At 41.0% G+C, this 26,161-nt stretch overlaps 5 protein-coding genes across 6 annotated transcripts; 4 read left to right on the forward strand and 1 right to left on the reverse strand.

The window, feature by feature from the left end:
• Positions 1–749: 749 nt before the first annotated feature.
• Positions 750–1,826, forward strand: LOC104421710 (18.1 kDa class I heat shock protein). The gene has a single exon (XM_010033768.3). It carries the CDS (start codon positions 1,058–1,060, stop codon positions 1,562–1,564), a length of 507 nt encoding a protein of 168 aa, XP_010032070.1. The 5' UTR covers positions 750–1,057; the 3' UTR covers positions 1,565–1,826.
• A 1,745-nt stretch (positions 1,827–3,571) lies between these two features.
• On the forward strand, positions 3,572–11,911 carry LOC104421711 (ACT domain-containing protein ACR12). The gene is made up of 10 exons (XM_010033769.3): positions 3,572–3,855; positions 4,354–4,408; positions 5,234–5,353; positions 6,434–6,528; positions 8,367–8,451; positions 8,582–8,641; positions 10,228–10,283; positions 10,417–10,522; positions 10,629–10,697; positions 11,503–11,911. Exons 1-10 carry the CDS (start codon positions 3,674–3,676, stop codon positions 11,563–11,565), a joined length of 891 nt encoding a protein of 296 aa, XP_010032071.1. The 5' UTR covers positions 3,572–3,673; the 3' UTR covers positions 11,566–11,911.
• An 813-nt stretch (positions 11,912–12,724) lies between these two features.
• LOC104421713 (germin-like protein subfamily 3 member 2) lies at positions 12,725–13,943 on the forward strand. The gene has a single exon (XM_010033770.3). The coding sequence runs from the start codon at positions 13,139–13,141 to the stop codon at positions 13,775–13,777; it is 639 nt and encodes a 212-aa protein (XP_010032072.2). The 5' UTR covers positions 12,725–13,138; the 3' UTR covers positions 13,778–13,943.
• Positions 13,944–15,321: 1,378 nt separating this feature from the next.
• Positions 15,322–17,557, reverse strand: LOC104421714 (protein trichome birefringence-like 36). Its single transcript, XM_010033771.3, has 5 exons — positions 17,158–17,557; positions 16,856–17,027; positions 16,410–16,591; positions 16,072–16,230; positions 15,322–15,785 (listed from the first exon to the last, which is right to left on the reverse strand). The coding sequence occupies exons 1-5, from the start codon at positions 17,508–17,510 to the stop codon at positions 15,488–15,490; spliced, it is 1,164 nt and encodes a 387-aa protein (XP_010032073.2). The 5' UTR covers positions 17,511–17,557; the 3' UTR covers positions 15,322–15,487.
• A 3,397-nt stretch (positions 17,558–20,954) lies between these two features.
• Positions 20,955–25,572, forward strand: LOC104423522 (disease resistance protein At4g27190). 2 transcript variants are annotated; one of them, XM_039303237.1, is made up of 2 exons: positions 20,955–21,056; positions 21,227–25,572. In XM_039303237.1, exon 2 carries the CDS (start codon positions 22,562–22,564, stop codon positions 25,253–25,255), a length of 2,694 nt encoding a protein of 897 aa, XP_039159171.1. In that variant the 5' UTR covers positions 20,955–21,056; positions 21,227–22,561; the 3' UTR covers positions 25,256–25,572. The 2 variants fall into 2 exon arrangements, with proteins under 2 accessions (XP_039159171.1, XP_039159170.1); XM_039303236.1 differs by having other exon boundaries at positions 20,956–21,120.
• Positions 25,573–26,161: the final 589 nt, after the last annotated feature.

Consider the following 26,161-nt stretch of genomic DNA (forward strand, 5'->3'; position numbering starts at 1 on the left):
TCTAATTTGCCAAAATGAAGGAACTGGACTCTGAATAAATGTAAGATGAGATATAAATAGTGTCGAGTGATTGAGAGCGTTGAAGTTATGGATAGGCGACGCTATTAGAAGCTGGGGTTTGCAAGTACTAATGCTTGAGCACTCTTAAAAGAACCTGGGCAATTTGCGATCCTTCACCGAGTTAGCAGTTAAATAAGCGTTCTCTGATATCAAGATCTCCCGCTGCTGTCGAGATTTGACCGATGTTAGCATCCGAACCCTGATAGCCACACTTGAATTGCACGAGACGCCTCTTCTGTAGATGATAGTCATCTACGAGATGCGATTCATGTACTGCGTCTAGACTTGTCAAGACCTATCATAATTAGAAAGCTTGATGAAGATATGAACTAAAAAGCCCTTGAAGGAGTATTCGAAAATCATCACATCATGTGACAACCATTTAAACATGGATCTTACTTATGAATAACATCAAAACGCACCACTTATTCAATACAAGATGAAAATGTCATAAGAGACATTTTCCTAGATAATTAGATTGATTTTCACACAATAAATCTTGATCTTCATTGTCAGACAATAACTAAATTCAATTTTTATAATGATTCAAGTCTTTGGTATCCCCTTCTACCCATTTAAAATTCCTTTTTTCCCTTCAAATTCGGGTGAACCCATGAAAATCAAAGCTGCCTTTTTACTACTTCATATCGAGTTCGATAGCGAGCCCAGTCCGCTCAGTCCCCAAGTTCAGCCTCACATCGGCCCATTCAACTCCCTCGCCCTTCTGTCTTCCTCCGTCATCTCTTACACGTGGAAACATTCGGACTCAACCTCAGCTCGGAATCCCGAAGGAGCCCGTGGAAAGAGATCGGATAGACACCTTTCACTTCGCACCGATTACATGTCACCGCCCGGAAGCGCCATGAAACCACCGCACTCCCTCTCGCCGTCCGTATAAATTCCTGCTCCCTCACGTTCCTTCGTCCAAAGCCCTCTTGAAAAGCGCCCAGACCCACCGAAGCATACGATCACCGCTTCAAGAATTTCGTCGAACACCATGTCACTGATCCCGAGCTTCTTCGGCGGGCGTCATGGCGGCGTCTTCGACCCCTTCTCCCGCGACATATGGGACCCCTTCGAGGGCTTCGGCCTCGCCGCGGCCGTCCAGCCCCCGTCCGGCGGGGACCGGGAGGCTGCGGCCATAGCGAACGCGCGGATCGACTGGAAGGAGACGCCGGAGGGGCACGTGTTCAAGGTGGACCTGCCGGGGCTGAAGAAGGAGGAGGTGAAGGTGGAGGTGGAGGACGGGAGGGTGCTGCAGATCAGCGGGGAGAGGCGGAGGGAGCAGGAGGAGAAGACGGACAAGTGGCACCGCGTGGAGCGGAGCAGCGGGCGGTTCGCGCGGCGGTTCAGGCTGCCGGAGAACGTGAGGCTGGACGAGGTCCGGGCCAACATGGAGAACGGGGTGCTGACGGTGGTGGTTCCCAAGGCGGAGGAGAAGAAGCCCGAGGTCAAGGCCATCGACGTCGCCGGCGGAGAGTTGGAGAGGGAGAGGGCGGAGTGAGCTGAAGCTGACGAGGGAGGCGCGAGGAGAGAAGAGAAGGTGGTGTTCTGGTGAATAAGGCCAACGTCATGGCTGTGTTCCTTTGTTTGCTTTGGTTTTCCTTCTTGCTTTTTATCTTTTCCGGGGTATAATATCGTAGATGAAGATGAAGATGAAGATGGAAGGTTTCGATGTAAGGGTTTTTTTTTTTTGGCTAAAAGATGTAAAGAGGGGTTTTGTGAATCGCCACAGTGCGACTATATGACATAAGTGACAAATATAATGACAATACTTATGAAGCGAATAAATATAATGATGGACCGAGGAAAGTACTACCCCTATAAGAACGCACTTTTCGAAGTCTTTAGACAATTTTTTTTCATCATTTTTCATTCGATAAATTTTGGAATTTTTTAAAAAAATTATAGATTATTGGCATCGAGGTGCCCAATTGCCCATGCCCCGATCCCTGTCGGACTTGAGACTTTAATGCGGTTCTTCGATTGTGATTGTTCATTAATGCTCGAATCAGAAAAATATTTTTCAGTTTATTTTTAGGTTTTGGCAATGAAAATCAAGAAAATATTGTTATTTTTGAAAATTATTTTTCTAGAAAATGTTATATTTTTCGTGGACTTAAAAGTATAATTAATTTCCCCGACATTTGCCCAGCGGTAGTGGTGGAATTTCCAATTACTAACTAAGCGTAAGTGAGACATATGATCTATCCATCCATAAGGTATGATCGGACTTACAAAATGAAAATCAAACGGCCACCAAGAAGCTCCTTCAACCAAGCATTTTCCAATAAAAACAGAAAAGAATAACGGGAAGGAATCCTTGAGGTCAGCCTTCGTCGGCGGAGAATTAATCCACTGCATCACGAGCGCGACATTAGAGCGGACCGGTTTTTCTTTTTGCTTTTTTTTTTTTTTTCTTTTCTATTTTTTATTTTTTTTTATTTTATTTTTATTTTTAGCAAATATTTTTTTTTTTTAAGCGACTCTAATTTGTGGTCACGTATTGCCACGTGGCCTTTCATTCTTTTTTATAAAGACAAGTCGGTACTTTTCATCACACGGATCAGACGGAACTAATAGAGGTACATGATTATATATATTTTTAAAAAATTTAAAAAATTCTGTTGTATTTTCATGATAAGCTTTGCAACTTTTACTATTTTTCATTTTTATATACATGACATTGACATAACACATTCAAAGACTGCAGTGCATGAACATCAAGGCAAAGACTGCAGTGCATGGTATAAAGAAATTCTGGGAGGGAAGTAACTGCCGTATTTTTTAAACTATGGAAGAAAATATTTTAAACAAACATTTAGGTGTTAACAAAAATCAAGTGGCTTGCATTATTAGTTAGGTCATCAACTTTTTGTTTGTTTACTCCCTGTCCATGTCAGATGTTGATTTGGGGACTCGGTCACTAAGAAGTTGTTTGTTTACTCCCTTTGTTTACTCCCTGTCCATGTCACATGGTGGTTCGTGGACTCGGTCAATAAAAAGTTATTTGTTTACTCCTGTCCATGTCAAATATTGGACTTGGTCAGTAATTTTTATGGAAGAAGAATCGAAATCATATTAAGAAATTAATCAATGGATGTGCAAACGAAATTGAACTGGGGCTTAGCAATCCAAAAATCAGTTTCGAAGTTTTTGTTCCAATTTTATATTCAATTAGCTTTATTTTTTTTGTCTAAATCCGGACGGAAATACGGGATTTTGTGTGTGTAATCTTCCCTTTTTTTGTCCTTTCTTCCCTGTTTTGGTCGAATCCCTTTTTCTGTTCAATAGTCAAAAGCATAGGTAAGCTCTGGGAGCACATCTGTTACGCTGACGTGGCCACAGCCTCAAAGTAGGTCCCGCCAAAGTGACGCAATACCCCACCTCCAATCATGAACCAACTCGCGTGAGTCACGACTCACCGCCAGCTCGGACATCCGAAAACCCGGTTCAGCCCTCGAGAGTCCTTCAAAATTACCAAGAATGCCTGTCCCTATTCCTGCCATCCTCTCGCCTGGAATATCTCTGGGCCGATCCTCCGTTGCCACTCTGAACTCTCTCCATTTCTCCGCGTGCGTGACGGACGGAAGCTTCCGGAGCTGCTTCTCCCATGGCTTCATCGCTCGCCTCCTTCGTCGCCTCTTCGTCGCCGTCGTCTTCGCTCGCTCTCCGCCGCTCGAGAGCCTTCTCCGATCACCTCGCTCCTCCGCCATGTCCGCCTCTCGGAACACCTCGCGCTCCTCCGCTCGACTGCAAATTCCCCCTGCTCAGCATCGTATTCTGGCGAGATAGGTGAGCGACTGTTCTTTTAGCGTTCGTGCTGTTTTGTCCCGCTTAGGATTAGATTGAGATGGGAATCCGCAGCTGCGGGGACCTCGGTAGCTCTTCTGTTTTTCTTTGTCCCTGGATTTTGAGTACTTTGCGGCCGATGAACTTGACCGATCGTCGGGGCTCTTGATCGGGAGCGTCGATGGTCTGCGTCTCGGAATATAGTTTGACGAAGGAAATCCGGTTGGTTTCTCCTGTATCTTTTTGTCTGATCGCTCGTTTTCTACGCGCATCTGCGATCATCGCATTAAATAGCGTCGAGGAAATTGTGATCGAACGGTTGCCTGAACTCTAGTTTTAGTGTTCTAGTTGGCACCTATCTAAAGCGAGGATAGAACGATCCTGCAGAAAAAAGGCTGATATACACGGCTTCCGGAGAAGCAAAGAAGTATTTTGTTGTTGTTGTTGTGCGCGTTTTGTTCGGCTTATTTATTCTTCATATTCATTTTGATTATTATGCAGAAACATTGTCCATGCTTCTGCTAATGGCACGAATGCTGTGGATGTCACCTCAATGGTAAGTAACTCGAAAACAGTGCGAAAGTATTGGACATTTGAACCATGAAACACAGATGTCTCTTTTGATATTAGGTGTTGGTGCCTATTGGATCCTTTAAGCTCGTGATGAAATTTGTGGAGAAGTGGCCTTCCATCTAAATTTACTTCAATTGTTAATAGAGCTTAACTGCCAATTAAAATCAGTGTTTTTTTCCCTGTCTTTGTTGAGTAATGAATGCCTTCATAGTGGCCATTTTCTCTTCCATTGCTAATTGTTGGCAATAAACAAGCATCTTTCAATTGTGATGTTGAAAATCAATGTCTGGATGGGACCATCCTTTCTTTATATATTGAAAATCTGTAGCTTGGTTGACATATTGTGAAGGCGTTTTGTCTTTTATTTTTCTTTTCTGTTTACCAACTATTTTCTGCAACATGCATCTTCTGCTTACGTTATTCAGTTGTAAGATGGAGAAGCTGGTCTTCTGCTGTGGTCATTCCCACAGCTTCACTGAGATTTACTATATTGCACTCATCAGTCCTTCCACGTTTTTTGTCCCCTCTCATGTAGATGACGTACAAATAGGAGCCTAAATGTGATGTTCTGTCGTGATTTAGCCCTTTACTTGTTCAAACGTTTTCTTTGATAGGAATCTCAATAATGCGATAATGAGATTTTTTAAATTGTTCTTCAAAGTATGAAGTGCTATTAAAGCTACTTCACCTAACTAGACAGTAGTTTCAATAGAAGCATGGGTGTCATTTATAGTTCGTAGAGAGTACAAAAAGTGTCTCCACATGTTTCTTGTCTGATGACATGACGCAAGTGCAATTTTTTCTACAGTCTGATGACAGTGCTGATTATGTTCCCATGCCAGTGGTGCTGATTGATCAAAATTCAGATTCAGATGCAACTATAGTGCAACTCAGCTTTGGGGATCGCCTTGGGGCTCTTATTGACACGGTGAGGTGGCTTTTTATAAAGATTTTGTTGCCAAATCTTTCCTAAAAGTAGCAGGGGTATTGGTTTCAGTTTCAGGAATATTAGACTTGGAAACTAGTCATAGTCTCCATGATGAAGTTCTGAAAGCATGGTTGTTCTTAAACATCCACTCATTAGGAGGCAAAAGGCTTTTCTGGTTTTGCTTTTGTTCTCTATTATTCTTGCCCTTGGTGGCTGCCATATAATTTTTTCCAACACTTGGTAAATATAGTTGGGGAATTCAGGTATGGAACACGAATTTGAAGATTCATATTCCAAACTGGAAATTGGATCCAAATGCATATGGTAAATTCCAGGGCACATGTAGAAATCTTTTGCTTTTGCAGTAAGAAAGTGTGCCCTTTTTGTTAAATGCATTGCATGGCTAGTTTTGCCTCTTCTTTGCTACTCTTTCTGGTTGTGTTCAATAGCTTCACTGGTGTAGAGGCTGCCTTTGTATAAGTTGCAGGTTGCTTTAGTTGCATGCATGTGCTGCCAATGCTTGTTCCAGCAACAATTCTCTCAGTTTTTCCCCTTTTTTACTGAGTGACTGGATATGTCTGCTTGTCTGTCAAAATTGTGTACATCCTACCAAGAATGATGGCTAATATACCATTCCTATTGCCTTTTGGCGAATTGGTCTAATTAGGGCTTTTTCTGTGTTATTCTGCATTCCCGGATTGACTTGCTTAGCCATTTTACTTTTGTTTTAGGAACCAATCATTCAAAATTTTCTTGTAAGCCCCTTTTAGGCTCAAGACTCGAACCGGACTATATAGCATAAACTTGTGAGCATAGTGTCTTGTATCTTGGGTTGCACTGTCCAAATGGTTGAGTTATTCGAATAAAATAGCAATGAATCATCTAAATTGGTTGCTTTCCTTTGAGTTATTCTTTTGATATGAATGTGTATTTTCTTAGGGTTGGAAATGATTAGAGTACATCCATTGAGTACTAGAATAAATCTACCTGTAGAGAAGTTCTTAATGGCATAGGAATCTGGGTAGAGTTTTGCTTCCTTGTGTATTTTCTGATGAGATTAGATTGATGATTTATGTGTAGATGAGAGCATTGAAGGATTTAGGATTGGATGTATCAAAGGGAAGTGTTACCACAGAGGGAGCTGTCAAGCAAACAAAATTCTACATCACAAGACTGTAAGAGACTTCATCTATACCAGCCACACTTGACGTATTTTCTGACATAAAATTGTTTGTCTCTATGGAATTGTTGATCCATGTCCTCTATGCATATTCTCTCATATGTAATTCTCTGTGGTTCAATGTTATTTATGTTTTTGCGTTGAGGATCAACTTTTCAGTATTGTTAGCTGAATAAGTTGTTGCACTTGCAGTGGTCATGACTACTTGTCTGTTATCATCCATGCTTTAAAGATTTCATTTGTAGAAACTATAGAACACAACAGACTATTGTCCCCTGTGCCAGTGTTCTCTGGCCTTCTGCCATGTCATTGCAAGCATTTGTCTTCTCTTCTGGCAGCCACCATCTAAGAGTATTATCCTTGAAAAGAAAGAACTGAAATTAGCTAGCGGCATACATTGGTTCCTACAACTTTTTGCTTTTGTACTCCTATTCGACAGTTGGGTAGCATGGAGATCAGTGATAGAGTAACTTGTAACCTGGAAAAATAGACCTCCTAGCCGAAAGATATCTTCATTTCTTATTCTAGCTTCTACGTTTCGGGTCATTTTAAAGGAGACAGGTAGAAGGGCTTTCAAATATTTGTCTTTCATTCTAGCTTTTACTTGTTGGCCCGTTCCAAAAGAGATAACTAGAAGGGCTTGTGTAGGCACTTGAGAGGATAAGTTGCCATCCTCTTTGGTCCCAAGTTGGCAAGCTTATTTGACATGCATTCTATGGCACCCCCAAGTCCCGCATGAAGTTGGACTGTTGGAGGGAGATGGTTGAGTGACATAAGTAGCAGCCCAGCCCCCTTTTTTTTTTTTTGGGGGAGAAGCAGCCCAGCCCTAATGATCACCAACTTGAGTGCCCCTTTTGGGGAGGTTGGCTTGGCCATTAGATCAGGGTAGGGTCGTTACGCATTCCTCTTCGAGTTGTGGCCCAGAGAGAACTGACAGACGGTTTTTGCATGGATTGCACCTCTTGGTGGTCTATTGCAATTGTGTTTGTGTGGTAATGGGACATTGCCTAACTATCGGCAGAGTTACCTCTAGCATGTGCCATAAAAGAAGGCTATTAGTAAATTCCTTTGGTACAGTGTAAACTATATATTTGATGGCCGAATTTCTCGGCATTTAGAAAATTTTGGCTCACATTATTGGCCAGCAGTCGTACATTTACCATGTCCTGTAGTGGTTAGATAAGCTCTGTGAGTGGACAAGCTAGGCAAAGGGGCCTATTTCCGCCCATATTTTTCCACCCCACAAAAGAAGCAAGCATCACATTTAAGGACCTGAGAAGGCTTTAAACATCATTGTTTAGGTCTATTCTCAAGAATATGAGTGCATCTTTGTTGTCATTTTCTATCTTCTTGAAAATTGGTTGAGTCAGTGAGAATGAAAATTCTCAATAAAAATTGAAAATTGTGAGAACATGCTCATCGGTATCCATCAGAATCATGAGAAGTTATACTTCGGTTGTATCTAAACCCTCTTTTTCTCATTTAAAAAAAAAAAAAAAACTCAAAATAAAGAAATTGTATTCTGTTTGTAGGTTTAATTTTGCAAAACAGCTTACCTGTTTTTGCTGGACATTGCGTCGAAGATAATATCAGACATTTGTTGTGACCTATTATCACAGTCAGACGTGATTTGAAACAAAATTGTTGGATCTTCAACCAAACAGGCACTAAGTTTCTCTGTGGACTCAATTTTAGCTGTGGTTGTCTTTCGAATATTTTCTCCCTTCGTGCATGCAAAGATAGGTAAATTTTAGTATCACATTATGGGAAGCAGTCACTTATCAAAACAAATGAAAAGGGGTAAGCAGTCATTTATATAATTTTGTTCTTCAGGGACACTGGCCGCAAAGTTGACGATCCAGAGCTGTTGGAGAGGATCCGCCTTACGATTATCAACAATCTTTTGAAGTATCATCCAGTATGAATTTGGATTCTTGCTTCGTAGTGTTTTTTAAACTGGGTTCTTTGGTGAGAATATCATAAATATTTTCTAGTGGACATTAATACTGGTTGTGAATTTCTTGGTACCCTTACTATTTAACCTGTAGGAGTCCAGTGCACAACTTGCATTGGGTGAGGCATTTGGAATACAAGCTCCAGGGAAGAAGGTGATGTGCTTTTTAGATTTCTGCAAGTTACATTATCTCGGTTTGCGTCAATTTTACTTTGTCACTTCTTCGCTCATTCCTAGTGATAGAAAGTCCTATAAAAAAACTTAAAGCTTTTAGGTTGAGGGAGTTTTGTGTATATAAGGCCAGTGTAAGACCTATCAACAATTAATCTGGGTAGTTAGTTAAGCACATAAAATAGGATTAGCCAATTGTGTGAAGGTATGAGGAATTATCTGTTTTGTAACTGCTGGGGGACATACTTGTTTTGATATTTTGCTGTTCGCCACCAACTGGAACCCACTTGCTTCAGAATTTTGTGAGAGTCCATGATTCTTTTGGCATAAATTCAAATTTTCTCTTGGTTTCCTCCATACAAGCTTATGTCTCATCATCAGTGCATAATTTATTCATTTTCCTATTCCCATACAGAGGAAGTTAGTAAGTTTGGCACCATTACTAAGCCAGCATTGCGAAAACACTATAATATGCTACTGGTTGGAGTTGTTCACAGAAGAAGAAAAATATTCTGGAGAGAAGAAAAATCTAGGTGAAATTGCTGATGATTTTCGAATGATAAATATATAATAGAGATAAAATGGTTTTCTACTTTGTCAAATTATATCTTTTTCTTTTTTGGGAAACATGAACCTCATTCAGTCAACTTTAAAATTATGTAGGAACATTGAGAGAACTATCTAAAACACTACTTGAAGAATCCATTAGATCTAAGCAACATAGACTGATTACCTGTCGTGTCAAACTATTCTTGCTTCAATTGGTCCACGATTTTGTTGGGAGTCCGGCTTTTAGTTTGGATTGGTGGGTTTGCATTTGAGAGTGTTTTTTAGGTAATTTTGAGGTCTTTAAATATTACACATTCCAATGAAGCTGATCATTAGAAATGCTTAATCATTTTTTCCTTCATAGGTTCTTACTCTTTTTTAATCCTTACCATACACATTCTTCTGATAACTGTTGCTTCTGCACCTTGTGTGACTGTGTTAGGAAAGATGTGCTTGGACGACCATATAGTAGAACCATATCTTGGTCAAGAAGTAATCGCCCTATGATGGCAGGCCATACATCCAATTTAGCTTTGAGTGATAGATAATTCAAGTTGTAAATCACGCAGTCATCTAACAGTTTAAACTTTCATATAAATCTGCAGTAGTCTGATACTTTCTGCATGTGGAACATGATTCATCAAAACTGACATATCCCCACGGATAGCTGCAAAATTTCTGTGTTCAAACAGCAGGAAGAGGAAAAAAGATGCCATTTCTGTTTTTCAGGCAAATAAAATCTCTCCGTGCTCAGAAATGATTTGTTTTAACATTTTTCTCATGACGAATCTATTTCAAAAGTTCCCCTTCCTTGTTCTGGTTTGGCATGAAAGATATTTCATTTATTGCCTTATGGTACTTCCTGTTTAGGGAACTAGTAGTTTGGCCATTTCACATTCAGAGCTGTGCTATGACCGTGTATAATCTGATGTGCTAAGATTTTCTACTCCAACTGATAGAAATTTTGCACTTGTGCTGTGAAGTTATCTATAATGAGTGGCATTCTTTATCTTATAACAGCTTGATGTTGACATCACTACTCGCATTCAAGTGAAGGAAGATGGACCGAAGAGGAGGTATGCATTTTCATCAGACCATCTTTGTATAGCCAAATACTAGATTCCCTGGATTTTGGTAAATTACACATCTTTGTATTCAAGAGAGGTTATTAATAGATTGCTTATGCAAATTTATCCTGCTTTGGACCAGCTTGCTTTACGTAGAGACAGCAGATCGACCTGGATTGCTTGTAGACATCATCAAAAATCTTGCTGACATTAATATCAATGTCGAATCGGCAGAGATTGATACAGAAGTATGATAGATTAGCCTGTTTCTTGTATCACTTCTGTTTGCAGCTCTATACATGTTCAAGTTGTTTGTATATTATGGTCCCATTTAAAAGGTGTTCTCACTTACAGGGGTTGGTGGCTAAAGATAAATTTTATGTGAGCTATGGAGGAGCAGCACTGAATAGCTCATTGTCTCAGGTAATTGATGATGACTTAAAAAATCTTGCTTTCAGAGCATCTCAAAAGACTCTGTGCTCACATATTCTGTTGAATTCCTGTCAAATGTAGTGATTTGGGTGGAATAGATGGTTGTTAAATTCCTATTCTGGATTGTAAAATCATAAGATCATATGAGTTAAGAATAATATAACACAATGATTTGAAAGTGCTTATTCAGTATTCTCCTCTTCAAGAGTACAGAAAGAAGCTAATTTATAGGGCATAGAAATCAACACCCGGACCAACTACACAACAAATTCTCCAATGTGCCCCCCTCAAACACGATCTGGTGGACAAGCACACCAATTAAGCACAAATTATATCTTCAGTGCTATGTATTGAATCCCGAAAGCCAGAAAGCGGCTACAGTTGTGGATCTGAAACATAACCATGAGTCTATATCTTTAGAAGGATCTTCTTGGGTTCCTATCTTAACTGATGAAAACATGGGAGTGATTCTTCTGATCTCATGGGCTAAATTTGATATAATTACCATATAGATTACAATTCTAAAAAAAATATATTCATTCGAAATTTTAAGTTCATGAACTAAAATATATAGACCTTACTGATATTCTATTTCTAGAATTAATGTGTGTTTTTAAATTATTCATGAGTTTTATCTAATTAAAACCATTATTCGATAAAAATAATTATGTTTTATACCATGTAGGATCAAAATTTTGACTATCATCTTTGGGAGCACGTTGTATAAAGACCTTATCTATAAAGTCTGTTATTTGTACTCACAGGTTTTACTCGCATTATTATTCTGAAATTGCAGGTGCTAGTTAATTGCTTGCGATACTACCTTCGAAGGCCAGAAACGGATGTTGATAGTTACTAACAACTGGACCAAGAAATTGTGATGTAAACAAAATGTAACGATTCTTCTAGCACAAACTCTATTGTCTTGGATCAACAAATATACATTTTCATCAGTGTCAAGTTCGATGTGGAAGAGACGTGGCAAAACTTTTCCACCATGAACCTATGAATGAGAAAGCAGTAGATAGAAATGTGGTGTCAATTTCTAAAGGGCCATTTGTGCGTCATAGAGTGGCCGCTGTATTCTCATGGCGCATTCTCTTTCCCAGGAGGTAATTGATCCACATCATCTTGTGTGATTCTATTTCTTTCAGCCAGAAAGGATGAATATCATTTGCTTGGTTATCGTTACTTCACTTCTTATGCTTTTGATGTCTCTCCCACATTTGATTGGAATTCCTACGTCTTCCCAAATAATATTTATACATTGGCTTGATTTTCTTCGTATATTATTTTCTTGAAGCACAATGGCCGCTGCTGTCACCGAAAGTTGACCTTATTGTGTTTATGATCCAGTCAATGGATGCATTGACCAGCACGGTAAACAGTTGAATCGATATAAGTACGATGAACTCGTAATATCATCATGGAATCTTTCTCAACATTACATTAAGGTAGTGACTTTTACTTGAAAAAAAAAAAAAATTGCCTGACTTATTTATACTCGTTCAATCTATTTCTTAATCAGTATGTTCGAACTTCAAACATCTTTTCCGGAAGTCTTATGTCCACTAATATTGACGGATGGAAAAAATTGTGTACATCTTTTGCTTAGTGTGACGACCTCTTGCCTAATAAAAGTTCTAATGTAAGCAAGATTTGTGACCAGTGACTAGACACAAGCAGTCATACCTGCTACCAGCGTTGCTTTATCTGTTATCTATTGTCGAAGCACTGATCCTGCCATATTCACAGCTTAAATTCAGTTGCCCAAAAAAATTTGCTTGAATACCTTGGAATTGCAATGGAACTTAGTTGACAGTAAAGCCCTAGGACTATCCCACCTTTTCTAATGATCATTTTTGTGCATCCTAAAGTCACTACTCTATTCCGTTAAGGGTGAGCACTAGGCAAATGCTAGAGTTATCTGTATTTGTTTTCTTCATAATGGACTCCAGCATAATTTGCAGTGTATCTCAACATGTGGGATGAGTGGTTGGCGGATCAGAGTGAGACAACGATGTCGATGATACTAATATACTTTGTCAGGAGGAGTTGGAGAGCCATACAAAAGAGTGGCTTTCTTCAATTTGCTTTCTTTATACTCTTCAAGCATCGAATATATGGTATAAGACAAGAACACATCGATATATTGTACGAAGTGGCCACAGAAAGGCGGCCAAAAGTGAGCCTGAGTGACAGTTGGTGCCATGTTCAAGTGAACTACTTCCTTCTTTTCAAAGGAAAGAGTTCTGTTTTTTAAGAGGAAAAGACAGAATAATGGCGTTCTATTATCCAGGAAACAATCTGCCGTGCTTGTCCTGACGTAGAAATCCTCAAATGTGCAGTTTGCATGTCTTGATTCTTGCGGAGAAAAAACTCAAATCCCAGCTTGTGCAATTCTTGCTTCTCCCCTAAAGAAGGGCAAACAAATGTCCCCCAAATTTCAGATTTTGTTCGTGACGCTCCTCCATGTTCATCTTATTAGGGGTTCTGACCCTGATCCTATCCAAGACTTCTGTATACCCAGCAGAGAAGAATCTGCGACCACCATCCAGTGCAAGAATTCATCGCTAGTCACGGTAGAAGACTTTGTGTTTTCCGGGATAAAGTTCCCTGGAAAGTTCAGCCAAACAGGATTATCAGCCACATCGGTGAATGCAAACATCTTCCCGGGGCTAAACACGCTCGGTATGTCCTTTGTAAGGGCGGATTTCGATATCAACGGGATTAATGTCCCGCATCTTCATCCCAGAGCAACCGAGGTGGCTTTCGTGGTGGAGGGAAGGGTTTATTCAGGGTTCGTCGACACTCAGAACAAGGTCTTTGCCAGAGTTCTAGACAAAGGTGAGGTGATGGTTTTTCCGAGAGGTCTAGTCCACTTCCAAATGAACGTGGGAGATAAGCCTGCCACTATTCTGGGGAGCTTCAACAGCCAGAACCCTGGACTGCTGAGAATTCCATCTGCCATTTTCGGGTCCGGGATCAGGGACGATCTCTTGGAGAAGGCTTTTGGGTTGAGCTCTGAGGACATGGCTAAGTTGAAGAGAAGGTTTGCTCCACCTACATAGGGTTGAAGTGGTGCTAATTTCCAAATTTCGAATAAGAGGTTAAGATTGCTTGTATCTGTCAATCAGACTGTAGTATTATGTATTTAATAAAATGAAGTGATCGAATCAAGGGTTCCGAACATGAAAATTCATCGCATGTTCTTGGATTCCCTTTATGTTCTCGACTCGATATGGAACAAATGCAGTCATAAGTACAGATTGGTCTCCTGTTCACCACCCTTAATTACTTCACATTTTCTTCAACAAGACTCTTTCTTCCGGTTGGTAGGATTAAAGATGAGTCGACATGATTGAGTACGAGGGAAAAAGGCTGGCGGGTAACTCATTTTGTCACTCCGAATGTGCTGTACTGAAAAAAGCCATCATATCTGCTCATGTCAAAGCCATCATGTCTCCTTTACTAAATTGAAAAGGTAAAGGCAAACCTTCCGTATGCGTCTATCGCGTCCCTTGATTGCTGCTCTCACCTGTGAGAAAAATAATGTGCATCATGACAAGAACATGGATCACAATTAGTGAGAGATCTCTTCTGCTTCTTTTAGTTATGTTCCTTCTGATCTCTAGTGGTCCAAGTTAGTCGCCTTGAAAGTGGGATCCTATGCCCTAAAGCATTTTCCCATGGATATTGCTCTCTCTCTCTCTCTCTCACGGTGAAAAAGTAAAGCTTCAGCTCTAACTAATTTTTCATCCACAAAGGAGTGGTCCAAGTTATTCACCTAATCCCTAATTTGTGCTTCTTTTATGATCCATCCATAGAGGAGTGGTTGGCTTTTCCTACAGTTCTATGAATGGCAACCTAATGCTGGATGACATTTTTCAAACTTGGAGAGAGAATTCGATGTCTCGTGACTGATGACTGTGGAGACTTTATAAGAGTTCTTCTATATGGGATACATTAATTGATATTAAAATTTATTGTTTTACGGATTGGTTTAATGATGTGAAATATAAAGATTTTTAATTAGTCTAACATGAAACTGGCTTGTGTGGATCGAGTAAAAATCAACCAATGATGAGAGGGCCTGTGGCTTAAAACTCTAAAAGTGATGCTCAAATTTCTTCTCTAAACCTAATGATGCACAAATAATGAGCATTTAGTAAATGCTGAAGGTAAGGGGCAATCTCATCAAGCCAATGACACAGAGAGCAATAGAGGAGGAATACTTGAGTTTTGGATTATCGCTATTCTGCATTAAGAATCATGTATTCCAAATTAGGTGCATAAATTTCTTTTTCTCCATTAATGCGTTTTAGATTCTAGTTATAGAGATTTTGGGTGCTGTTTTGACGGCTTACAGACTTGTCTACATAATACTAACATACCCGATTTCTTTCATTGTGGTGAAGTCACATTCAAGGACCGAAACAGTGTTTGTGCATTGGACCTGTATAGTTTATCTTATGAGACCTAATACCATTCAAATAACAAGTTGGAGATGCTTGGTTCGATCTAGATTTTGACATGCCCTACGACACTCTTCACCTGACATGTGCATCTGGGCAAGTATATCGGCTTGTAAGAAGACGAGCATGGCAAGCAGACGCAGAGCAGCAACCACATAACAAACGTGATGACAACCGTCAACGATGAACATCACATTCGAATTTACATAGATGAAACTCGAAGAAAACACACCATCATTCGAAGAAGCAGTTCTACAAGCCCGAAAACTAGTTCCTACTCAAATACTTGAACTAAATTTCCAACGCTTAGAGCAAAGCAGTTAGCATTTCGTTCCAAGTATCGGGCACGCCTGGGAGGCACCAGTGGCTGCAATCAGATGAGAAGCCTCTCGGATTCTGCCTCTCCTGCTGGTTCATCGCTCTTCTGTACACTGAAGGATGCCCGTCTCTCCTTAGTGCAGACATTGCCGTTATGTCCTGCAAATACACAGGGAATCTCATCCTCCTCACCACTTGTTGCAGCACGACCAGCTGCTCAGGGACATGCCGGTGGCTGAAGTAAGCCAGAGGTTGCTTCTGATTGTAGCATTTCCACCCATTTTCCCTAGCCACACAAGGGGACAAGTCAAATGATGCTCTCATTATAAAGAAGATGGTATTTTACTTTGGACCTAGGTTTTAATACATTATAAGGTCATGCAGTGCTTTTACTAACAAAAACCAAACTCTGCCTCTCTCTGTCTACAAAAAGCAATTCCTCCTCGTCTTCTTTGATGCCGATTCAGGACAAAGCTCTACTACTTTGAACTAGGATACGAATAAACAGATAGGTTTCTTTTTTTGCAGTCTTTAATGAAAAGAGTTTAAAGTATAAAAGCAAGTGCAAGTACCTGTTGTGCCTAGGTGACATGCTTCTGAAAATGACTCTGGTTCTCCGAGGATCTAGATTCAAGTCCACCCATTTGGCCCATGTAGTGAGTCCTTTTTCATAAGCCACCATTGGATTTATGTTCGTGAACATGGATCTTCCCTCCATGTAGTAATCCCACCTGAAATTGATGGTTCCACATTCTAAAATCAGCAGAATAAACTTTTTTGGCTCTACAAACGTCATGTTGGCTACATAACGATGCTTCTGATATGGTCTTCGAGAAAGGGGAATGAATTCGCTTTTCAATCTTCGGAAGACTAAAACAGAAAAAAGGTAAGTGGCAGGTATTCATCTTACGAACTCCATTTGTCGGAGTGAGTCCACCAGTGAGCAGAATCGAACACAAGGACGTCAACTCCTCTCCAATACTTGGCATTCTCCTCAATCAAATCCAAGTGCAAGATTCTCTTGTTTTGAGGCCCTTTGGTCAGCTCCACAAGCAGTGGAGCCCAGGAAAATTCTATCGACGTCTCGAAATCCTGCCAAGAAAGTTATGCGCATTAAAGAAAAAATTCAAGTGGCGTTGAGTTTTCTAGTAAAAGAAGCATCGACAGATGAATAAAAGTTATACAGCACAAGAAGGTCAAGTAACAAATTTGAGCTTTTTTAGATGAGTTGGTTGATCATTATTCCACCATAGCTTTCAATCTTTTAGGTAAGACAGACTGCTTGCACTAGTATTAACACAGAAAGAAGTTTGGGAAGTGGGTAAAAATCAACTTCCCAATGTCAAGGTCTCTCACCATTGCATGAAAAGCCATGGAAGGGCCGTTGTAAGACACTGTTTTCCGGCCGGTCGGAATCACGCCTTGCACTAAGCACACAAGAGACTCCCACTGATTCCTCATTATGGAATCGCCTACCAGCATTATTCTCTTCCTTCTTATCTTTGCCAGAAATTTCAGTGCATCAAACCTGAAAGACAACACTCCCAAAGACTATAAAGGCCTTCATATGGTTCAGGCAAAGCAAGAACAAAGTCATAACATTTCCCAAGTTTTTCTTCTTCTTTATCAGAAAGAGGATGTGATGATGGTAATGATACCTCGGCAGTGAGCATGCATGGGGCTTCCACCTCCACTTCTGGTAATCCGAATCGGGTCGTCCGTTTCTCTGGCAAGTCACGGTGCTGCTGAGGTAAGGGCAGTTGGAATCGTAGAGAGGGTACGATTCGTCCACCACCCACTTCCCGGTCGACATGTCGCAGCTCTGCCTCCGAGGATCGTGCCTCGACTGGACCATGTCCACTCCATCCTCTTCGTCCGGCCACGAGCTGTCTTCTTCCTCCACCAGGTCGTTCACGAAGTGCGTGGACTGGCAGCGCTCCAAGTGGGCGAGACGGGCAATGCAGAAGAAGAGGAGGATCGAGAAGAGCTTGGGTCTCACCACTTCGGCCATTGGAGAGCTGAAGGTCCCCCCTTGAAAGGAGTAGCGAAGTGAAACGTCCACTTAAAAAGGGAAGTTGACCGCAACATTTTTTCCATCAAGGCATGATTTGCGGTCTCGAGAGGTCCCACATCTCCCTACCTCCCTCCCTCTCTCCCTCTTTCCCTCCCGTGATTTCCATGTCTTCTTGTAATGATGATCTCCAGCACTGTCCTGGATCGACCGTGATCAAGGACTGGAGCCGCGTGGGCCGTTCACCGATGTTACTCCTTCGAAAGGGAGATGAAGGAGGACGATGAATGAGCAAGACTTCGTACGTACTACGTACGTCGACCGATGTTGTTTCGCAAAGATAAACACCTGCTCCTAGCTTTGTTCCTCGGCGAATCGACCGTAGAGCAATCGATGGCATAAGATGCTGTCCTCCCTTATTCGTACAGGAGTTGGTGCGGTTGAAAAGGTGAAAACGGAAAAGCAAATGACCATCTCGGCCCGTGAATTGCGGACGAAGGGCACTCCTTCACCTTCGCTTTTGACGGACGAAAGAGGAGGGGGCACTTCCTTTTTCTTTCTTTTTATTTATTTAAGGCTGAAAACAACACCACACCCAACAACAACGACATAACTACCGAGATTACGGCAGTGGCCAACCTCTCCACTTTGGAAGGGGATTCCCCCACGTGGGGGCTAGGGCCCAGGGGTGGAGGACATGTGAGCGGGGGGAGTGGGGTTTCACAGCCTGTACATAGCACAGGCAGTGACTTGTACAATAGATATAGGATTAAAGACCGGACTAGGAAAAAGAAAGAATTGGAACAACTTTGAAATTCGAGGTCTGTTAGTTTTTTTTTTTTTGTCAGTCCATGCTTATTCCCGTTCTACACTCACTCTCGACTTTTCTCCCTACCTCTTGAGCGTGGGAGTCGAAATTCGCGTCCTTACCTCATTCCTTAAGGTGGGAATTTGAACCCCTCATTTCCCCATTCCATGTTGGAAGGGTGGCCACTGGGGCGAATCCCAGTGGTTCGAGGTCTGTTAGTTAACTGACCTAATAGTAATTAATTCTATTTTTGGTTCTTGAGAATAAAAAAATATATATGAAATCCGTTTGATAAATTTTTTGTTCTCAAAAATAAATTTGTTCCTAAGAATATATTTGAAACAAAAACACGAAATAAAAAAATCACTTATTTGTTTTCGGGAACAATTTCAAAATCAAGCTTGACCTATCTTTCTTCTTTTCTCCTTATTTGTTTGTCTTCCTTCCAACTGATCACTGGCCACTACTGGACCTCACCTAGCCGATCACCGCAAGCCTCGGCCTCGCACATTTGGCAAGGTCCAATGAGCTCGCCGAACCTCGCCTAGTTGATTGTCGGCCATTGTGGCCGATAGTCGGCCACCGTTGGTTGGCAGTTAGCCACAAAGGAGGAACAAGGAGAGAAAAAGGGGGGAAAAGAGAGAAAAAATAAGAAAAATATAACAAAAATATTAAAAAATTAAAAGAAACAAAAAAAAAAATTGAGAGTTCTACTAAGCGTATTTTTATTCCAAGAGTAAAAACTTTGGACAATTACCAAGCGTCTTTAAATGCTTAAAAATTGTTCTCAAGAACAAATTAAAAAAAGAATCATTTATGAATGGAAATTGTTTCATAAAATATAATAGTTATCAAATGTATCCTTAATCTCTTGATTTTGTAACAGTGAAAAAGGCCTCTTCGATTTAGTCAACTTTGACAAAAAAAAAAATATATATATATATATATATAGTCAACAAATCAAGCCACAAATTTAACACTTGACCTAAGAATCCTTGAGCAGACCACATGGTGCCACTTCGAGGCAAAAGAGGCCTCAAAAGATCTGAACATGACCCTTGTTCTAATATTATGCGAAATTAATATTTAAATATTTTAGTAGTAATTGCAATAACCCGCTCAAGTGTACCGCTCGCAAGTTAGAAATAGGGACCTATTTTGACACTTCCTGGACCGTATTGGAGGAGCTCTGTACAAAAAAAATGAAAAAAAAAAAAAAAACCAACGCTGATATGGATTGGAGAACGTGCATCGAATTGTATTAATTTCATAAATATGGATACAATCCTTGTATTTGAACCTCATTGTTCATTCAAAGATTTCCCATCCGTAATATTGAATTTAAAAAGGTAGCGAAACTATTTCAGAATTATTTGGATAAACGTCAGTTTCCACCCATAATGGATCCATACAAAAGTCCAATCTGTTGACTTGGATAGATTTCAGATTTGATTCATATGTCAGCCCCGATTTAGGTTATGTTTGACTAATTTTCTTCGTTGCCGTTTTAGTTTAGTTACTTAACAATTCAAGACAAATTGTCCTGTTTTAATTGGAAAGTTATGCCAAACTCGCATGGATGACAATTTCTCCCTTTACCCTCAAACTACGGCTGAAAATATTCTAGTTGCACCATATAAATTTGCTACGAAAATTGAATTTTGATGGCATTTACTCGTAGGCTAAGACCTTGTTTAATAACTAGTCAAATAGTATTTGATTTTATTCTTTTATTTCCTAGAACAAAAAAAAAAAAGAATAGAAATCTATTTGGTAACTCTTTTGTTCCCACAAATAGATTTGGAACAGATAAAAAAGTATTAAAAAAATTTATTTCTTTATTTTGGAAAACAACTCCATAATCAATACCACTTTCTTTTTTTCTCTCTTCTTTTCTTTTTTTCTTCTTTTTCCTTTCACTAGTACCGACTAAATGAGGGCCAGTGGCCTCATCAAAGCCTCGCCGATAGTTGGGCAAGGCTCGACCTCACTAGGCCACGACGAGGTCGGCATCACCTGGCCATGGTGAGGTCAAGCTTCGCGGTGGCCCAGTAAGATCGAGCCTCATTGGTTGCTAGGCGAGCTCAGGCTTAGGCCGAAAGTCATAAAAGAATTTGAGGTTCATATCAAATGTATTTTTATCTTGGAAATATAAATTTTGGATAATTATCAAATGCTTAAAAAATTATCAAAAGAGTTGAATCATAAAAAATCATTTCTAAGAATAAATTGTTTCCAGAATAGAATAGTTACTAAACGAACCGTAAAGAGCTTTCACCATCTACAAACTCGTATAGGCTAAATAGTTTATCGAGTATCGACTATCTACCTTCATTTCACTCAAATTGGTCAGTAGAAAAGATTCTCCAGCGTTACTAAGATGCATCTTCTCCGAATTCAGTAGTAGTTAGAACTGATCTTTGCTTCCTTCATTCGATATTGCATCTTTGAGAGTCAAAATGTTAAGATTTGAAAACCAATCTACTCAGTTAATGACAAGATTTTCCAAATTCTCTTGAGGATTGCAACAATTGTCCAAGGCTTAGAGAACACTGATTGAACCGCATGGGCCCAAGCTCAGACCAAAGTGTGGTTTTGGGCCAAGCGAGTCCATCTCCTTGCAAACATACTGCTAAAGAAGCTGTGTACATCTTGACCACTGCCCGCCCATCGCCGCCTCCACTCGTTGTGGCAGTCAAAACCCATGAGCAAGCGAAGCTCAAAGTCAGCGGCCTCTGGTATGAACCGAGATAGTCCTGGAGCCGAGGTGGTCACGACCTCTCGCTTGAGCCACCTCCAATTGTAATCCATCGTTCGACAGCGTTTAGATCCGGGTTGTTTTGCGTTTTTTCCACTGATCGTTGAGTTGAATCTAACTCCGAGTTTTTCCTCTTCGTTTTATGTCAAGCTCTCGGGATGTCGTCGATGAACATCGAGCTGGAGTCGTCAATATCAGTCTTCGTTTCTCGGTGATACCTGCGACCGAGACCTTCACTGTGTTAGTCTTCTATCCTATTTTCTTTGATGTGTGTACATATGGTGGACTGAAATGGCTACTTGAGGGAGGAATTGATGACCGATCGTAGATGGATGTAGTTCGGGGATTGGAAGTTATCGCCTATAATGTGCCGTGATGGTCGGAGTAGAGAACCGATGAAGGAAACCCGGCGATTGAGTCGGGTGAAAAGCCGGCGAAGAGTTGATCTGAAGAGAATATACTCTCGGCCGGTTCTGGGTGAGGGACAGTGGTTCTCGGTGTGGGAGGGGAAAGATGCAGTAAAAAGGAAAGAATTAGAAAATAAATAAATAAATAAATATATGAATGTAGTTATACTTTTGTTTATGTTTTTGAATGGACTCTTTGTTCAAAAGATGTATTTTTTCATAAGAATTAGAAAGATGAACATTTCTTTCTTCAGTAGTTATGACATTGTCTGATTTTTTGAAAAACTTCAATTTTGATTGCTTGTATATTTCCTTAAGTTGTATTTTAGGAATTTCCCAATTTTCTATAGATTTGTTGAAATCTTCTATCCTTACTTCTTCTCTATGTATAGGACTTGGATCTGAGTCCATTTGTGATAGAGAACTAGAGGAAGATGTAGATCTTCTATGTAAGCTCATACTTAAGAATATATATTCGGGTTGGATGTGTTGTGAAGTCGTGCTGGAGGTCGGCTGGATCACAAGGGTTGTAAAAGGTCTTATTGGACAGAAATGTAAATGACGAGAAAAGTTTAGGTAATGAGACTGAAGATAATTAAGTTCAATCATAGAAAAGGTTGTGGAATGTAAAGGGCATGCTGACAATTGGGTTCCCCGTCAAATTCATCCATCATGTTCCGTGCTTTCGGCGAATTTTCCCTCCAGACTTTTGCATTCGGTCAACTTTGAGTCGTGACGCTGACTAGAAGAAACCGTGTTTGTAGTATTATGTTTCCATGGCCATCTCTTCCACGAGCTTTACCTGCACCTGCCACCAACGCTTCTCAAGAGCCTCAATCAACAGGAGGACTAAACTTCCTTGATCCTATGTGTTGCTCATCTCTAATTTTGGAGTGGGGCACCATTTCTATCGTCGCGTTTCCATCTTGATTACTTCATATGTGGAATCAATTCGTCTTACCTCTTTGTTTTTTTTTCTGCAATCCAATCCAAAAGTTTCTAGCATTTGCAGTCGATCCTTGTTACAATTTAAGGCCATCCTACTTAATCTCGTTGGCCTACGTTCTTCGCCTCTCATATGGAAATTGTTGCTTCCGTTGTGTCCTCACTCGTGGTAGAAGGCGGAAAAATTGTTTATCGTTCAATCAGTTCCAAGATCAGGAGTTGCTGGCATGGAGAAACGATGGGAGATGCCGCTGATTCTCACATAAAGGTGGCGGAGCTTATTCCCTGCCCTTCGATTAGAGACCACACGACCGCATCACAGACAATGGCTCGTATTCTACAATTGTTACACGATGATAAAGCACGGAGAATTGGAATATGGGGAATGGGAGGAGTAGGCAAAAGCTACCTGGTGAAGAACCTAAACAACAAGCTCAGCAGCACTTCGTCATCACGGAAACCTTTCAGCTTGATTATCTGGGCGACTGTTTCAAAAACTACCTCATCCCAAGAGCCGGATCTGAAGAATCTGCAGAAGAAAATAGCCAGTCGGTTAAACTTGAAGGAGGAGGAAACCATGGAAAGGACAGCTATACAACTTTTGGAAAGGCTTAGAAGGGAAAAGTTTCTTCTCATTCTTGATGATGTATGGGAAGCCATCAACTTGGATCTTGTTGGTATCCCGCGACCCGAAAGCCATTTGGGGTCTAAGATTCTATTGACGGCTCGGTCTTTGCATGTTTGTCGAAAAATGATGACCGATGTTGAAGTTAAGGTAGAAGTCCTGATGGATGAAGAAGCATGGGAATTATTCAAGGAACACGCCGGAGAAGTAGCTGATTTGCAGAGCATCAAACCATTAGCGGGAACTGTCTGCAAAGAATGTGGAAAGCTGCCACTGGCTCTCATAACCGTGGGTTCAGCGATGAGACGGAAGGAGCGGGTTGGCCTGTGGGAGAATGCCATAGATGAGTTGAGAATGTCAAGACCTTCTATTGACGGTATAGAGCCCAACTTGTATAGCTCATTGAAGTTGAGCTATGACTCGCTGCAGAATGAAAAACTCAAATCTTGTTTTCTGTATTGTTGCCTATATCCAGATGACTACTCCATTCTCATAAGCGAACTTGTCGAATGTTGGTGGGCCGAAGGTCTGATCGATGATCAACTTACCTATCATGCCGCATTAAACGGGGGAATTGCCTTGATTGAGAGTTTGAAAGACTCATGTTTATTGGAGACCGGTGATTCAGATGATAGCATAAAGATGCACGGCGTGGTTCGTGACGTTGCAATATGGATCGCAACATGCGCAAATCCAGAATCCAAGTTTCTTGTTCGAGCTAACGTCAGAATGACTAGACTTTCAGAGTTCGAGTTGCAAAGAGATCTGGAAAGGGTTTCTTTAATGAGGAATAGCATAAAGGCGTTGTCTGATAAGGAAATAGAATGTCCTAAAATGATATCTATTTTCCTTCAATACAACTCCTTCCTACAAAATATTCCAGAGAACTTTCTGCGAGGATTCGGAGCTTTGAAAGTAATGAATTTGGGAGGAACCCAAGTAAGGTCATTACCCGTTTCTCTCCTCCATCTACGAGATCTTCGTGCTCTGCTTCTGAGGAGTTGCAACCATCTTGAAGAATTGCCTCCGTTGGGAAGTCTTACCAAACTCTGTATACTTGATCTCCATGATACAAGTATCAAGCAATTGCCAGAAGGGATGGATCAACTAACAAACCTAAAGAAGTTAGATCTATCATACACGCTCAACTTGGAATTCGTTCTAGCAGAAACAGTATCTAAGCTGACTTCCTTGGAATTCTTAGACGTGATGGAAAGTGGTTACCGCTGGCTCATCAAGCCCAGACCTCCAATGTCCTACTTTGAGATCTACTTGCAAGAGCGCCACAAGGAGCAAAGGGCGACCGTGGAGGATTTACAGTCATTGCAAAGGTTGTCTGTCCTATATCTACGCTTGTATGATACAGTGACAGCGTTTGAAGAATGCGATGTTTATTGGATCCAAAGGCTGAAAACGTTTTGCTGCTCGATGGGTCTGACGTATTTAGCGCCTGATACACCAAGACCAACGGAAAAAGACCTCTCAGGAGACAGTATAGAATGGTTCATATCTCACGCAACTTCTCTAGCTTTTGATAATTGTTGCAATCTTCATGAGATTCTGGAAAACATCGTCATAAACCGAGTGGACTGTTTTACTAATATAAAGATACTGACTCTCAAAGATGCCATGCTGAATGAAGGAAGCAATGCTCGGCTCGACCTACTACCGAATTTGGAAGAGCTGTATCTTGATAACATTGGGAAGATGAAGAGCATATCGGTATTAGCTGATCGCTTGGGATTGATCTTTCCTAGATTGGAAGCTTTGGTGGTAACTGGATGTGACGAATTGGAGAAACTGTTCTTCTTGGGGGATCGGATCACAAGCCTACCCAAATTGAGCAAAATCAAGGTAGACACTTGCGTCCGTCTAAATGAACTCTTCCAATACGTCCTAGGAAGCGCGAAGGGACATGCTGCTGTTCCTAACTTGCAAACGGCACGTTTAAGCGGGCTACCCCAATTACAATGCCTCTGTAGGAGAGAGGAGTCGTGGCAGAGTCTTGAGCAACTCGAAGTCGTGCGTTGTCCTTTGCTCAAAAAGTTGCCATTCAGGACCATAAACGGCAACTCGATAAAAGAGATTAGAGGCGATGCACGTTGGTGGAGCGAAGTTCATTGGGATACTGATGATATCAAGTTGCATTTTGACAAGCATTTCAAAGAAATGCTTGATTTACAGGCCAGCCTTGGCAGGTAAATTGGTCAGACAAAGGTCGGTTTCTCATGTTTCTCTGTATTAGAAAATTGCTGACTGACTTATCGGATGCGAATCTGGGAAAACTACTTCGTTTCAGTTGTCGCGAAGTCATGTTTTGGCCTCCATGTTCGAAGACTGCCTGTATATGGACGTTGTTTCCTCACGCAGTTTTCTGCGGATAAGAGTTTTTTTGGCATCTAGCTGCTTCCTCGTGCTCTATTAATAGGCTTCCTGTGTTTTGCAAATTTGGAAAGGCGTCGCTCACTCACATTCCCTTGGGGACAAATGAGTTGTCCCTCGCAAGTTATTTCAGCCAATAACTCCGGCAGAAGTACAGCGCGTCCATAAGCTTGGCGTGGAGGGACGTTTAAGTCTAACTTTAAAATGATATATTTGAGTGCCAATTTTAAAGTTAAATGGGATACTTAAGTGCCACTTTGACCAAAATCCGCCAAACGGCACGTGGCGGAGAAAATGCAAAAACGATGCCGTTTCGTGTCTGCGTGTAAATAATAATATAAAAATTAATTAAATTAGATTTAAAATTAATTTTATTTAAAATTAAAAAAATTAAAATTAAAAAAATTAAAAATTAAGAAAATTTTAAAAAATTTTAAAAATTAAGAAAAATTAAATAAATAAATAATAATTAAAAAGGGGGGAGGTCGAAGGGGCGGCTAAGGGCTGAGCCCTCGCCGCCGCCTCCGCCGTCGCCGAGAAGGACCGGCGACGGAGGGGGAGGTTCGGCCGGGGTCGCGGCCGATCGACGATGAGGGCTCACGGGCCCTCGCCGCCTCCCCGCCGCCGCGAGGGAAGGGCCAACGACAGAGTGGGGAGGGTTGGCCGGCGGCCCTCGCCGCGATCCGGCGAGGCTCACGGCCCTCCCCGTCGGTCGGCCGGGGCCGG

Source organism: Eucalyptus grandis, chromosome 10 (genome assembly GCF_016545825.1).
Source record: "Eucalyptus grandis isolate ANBG69807.140 chromosome 10, ASM1654582v1, whole genome shotgun sequence".
Lineage (NCBI taxonomy): Eukaryota > Viridiplantae > Streptophyta > Magnoliopsida > Myrtales > Myrtaceae > Eucalyptus > Eucalyptus grandis.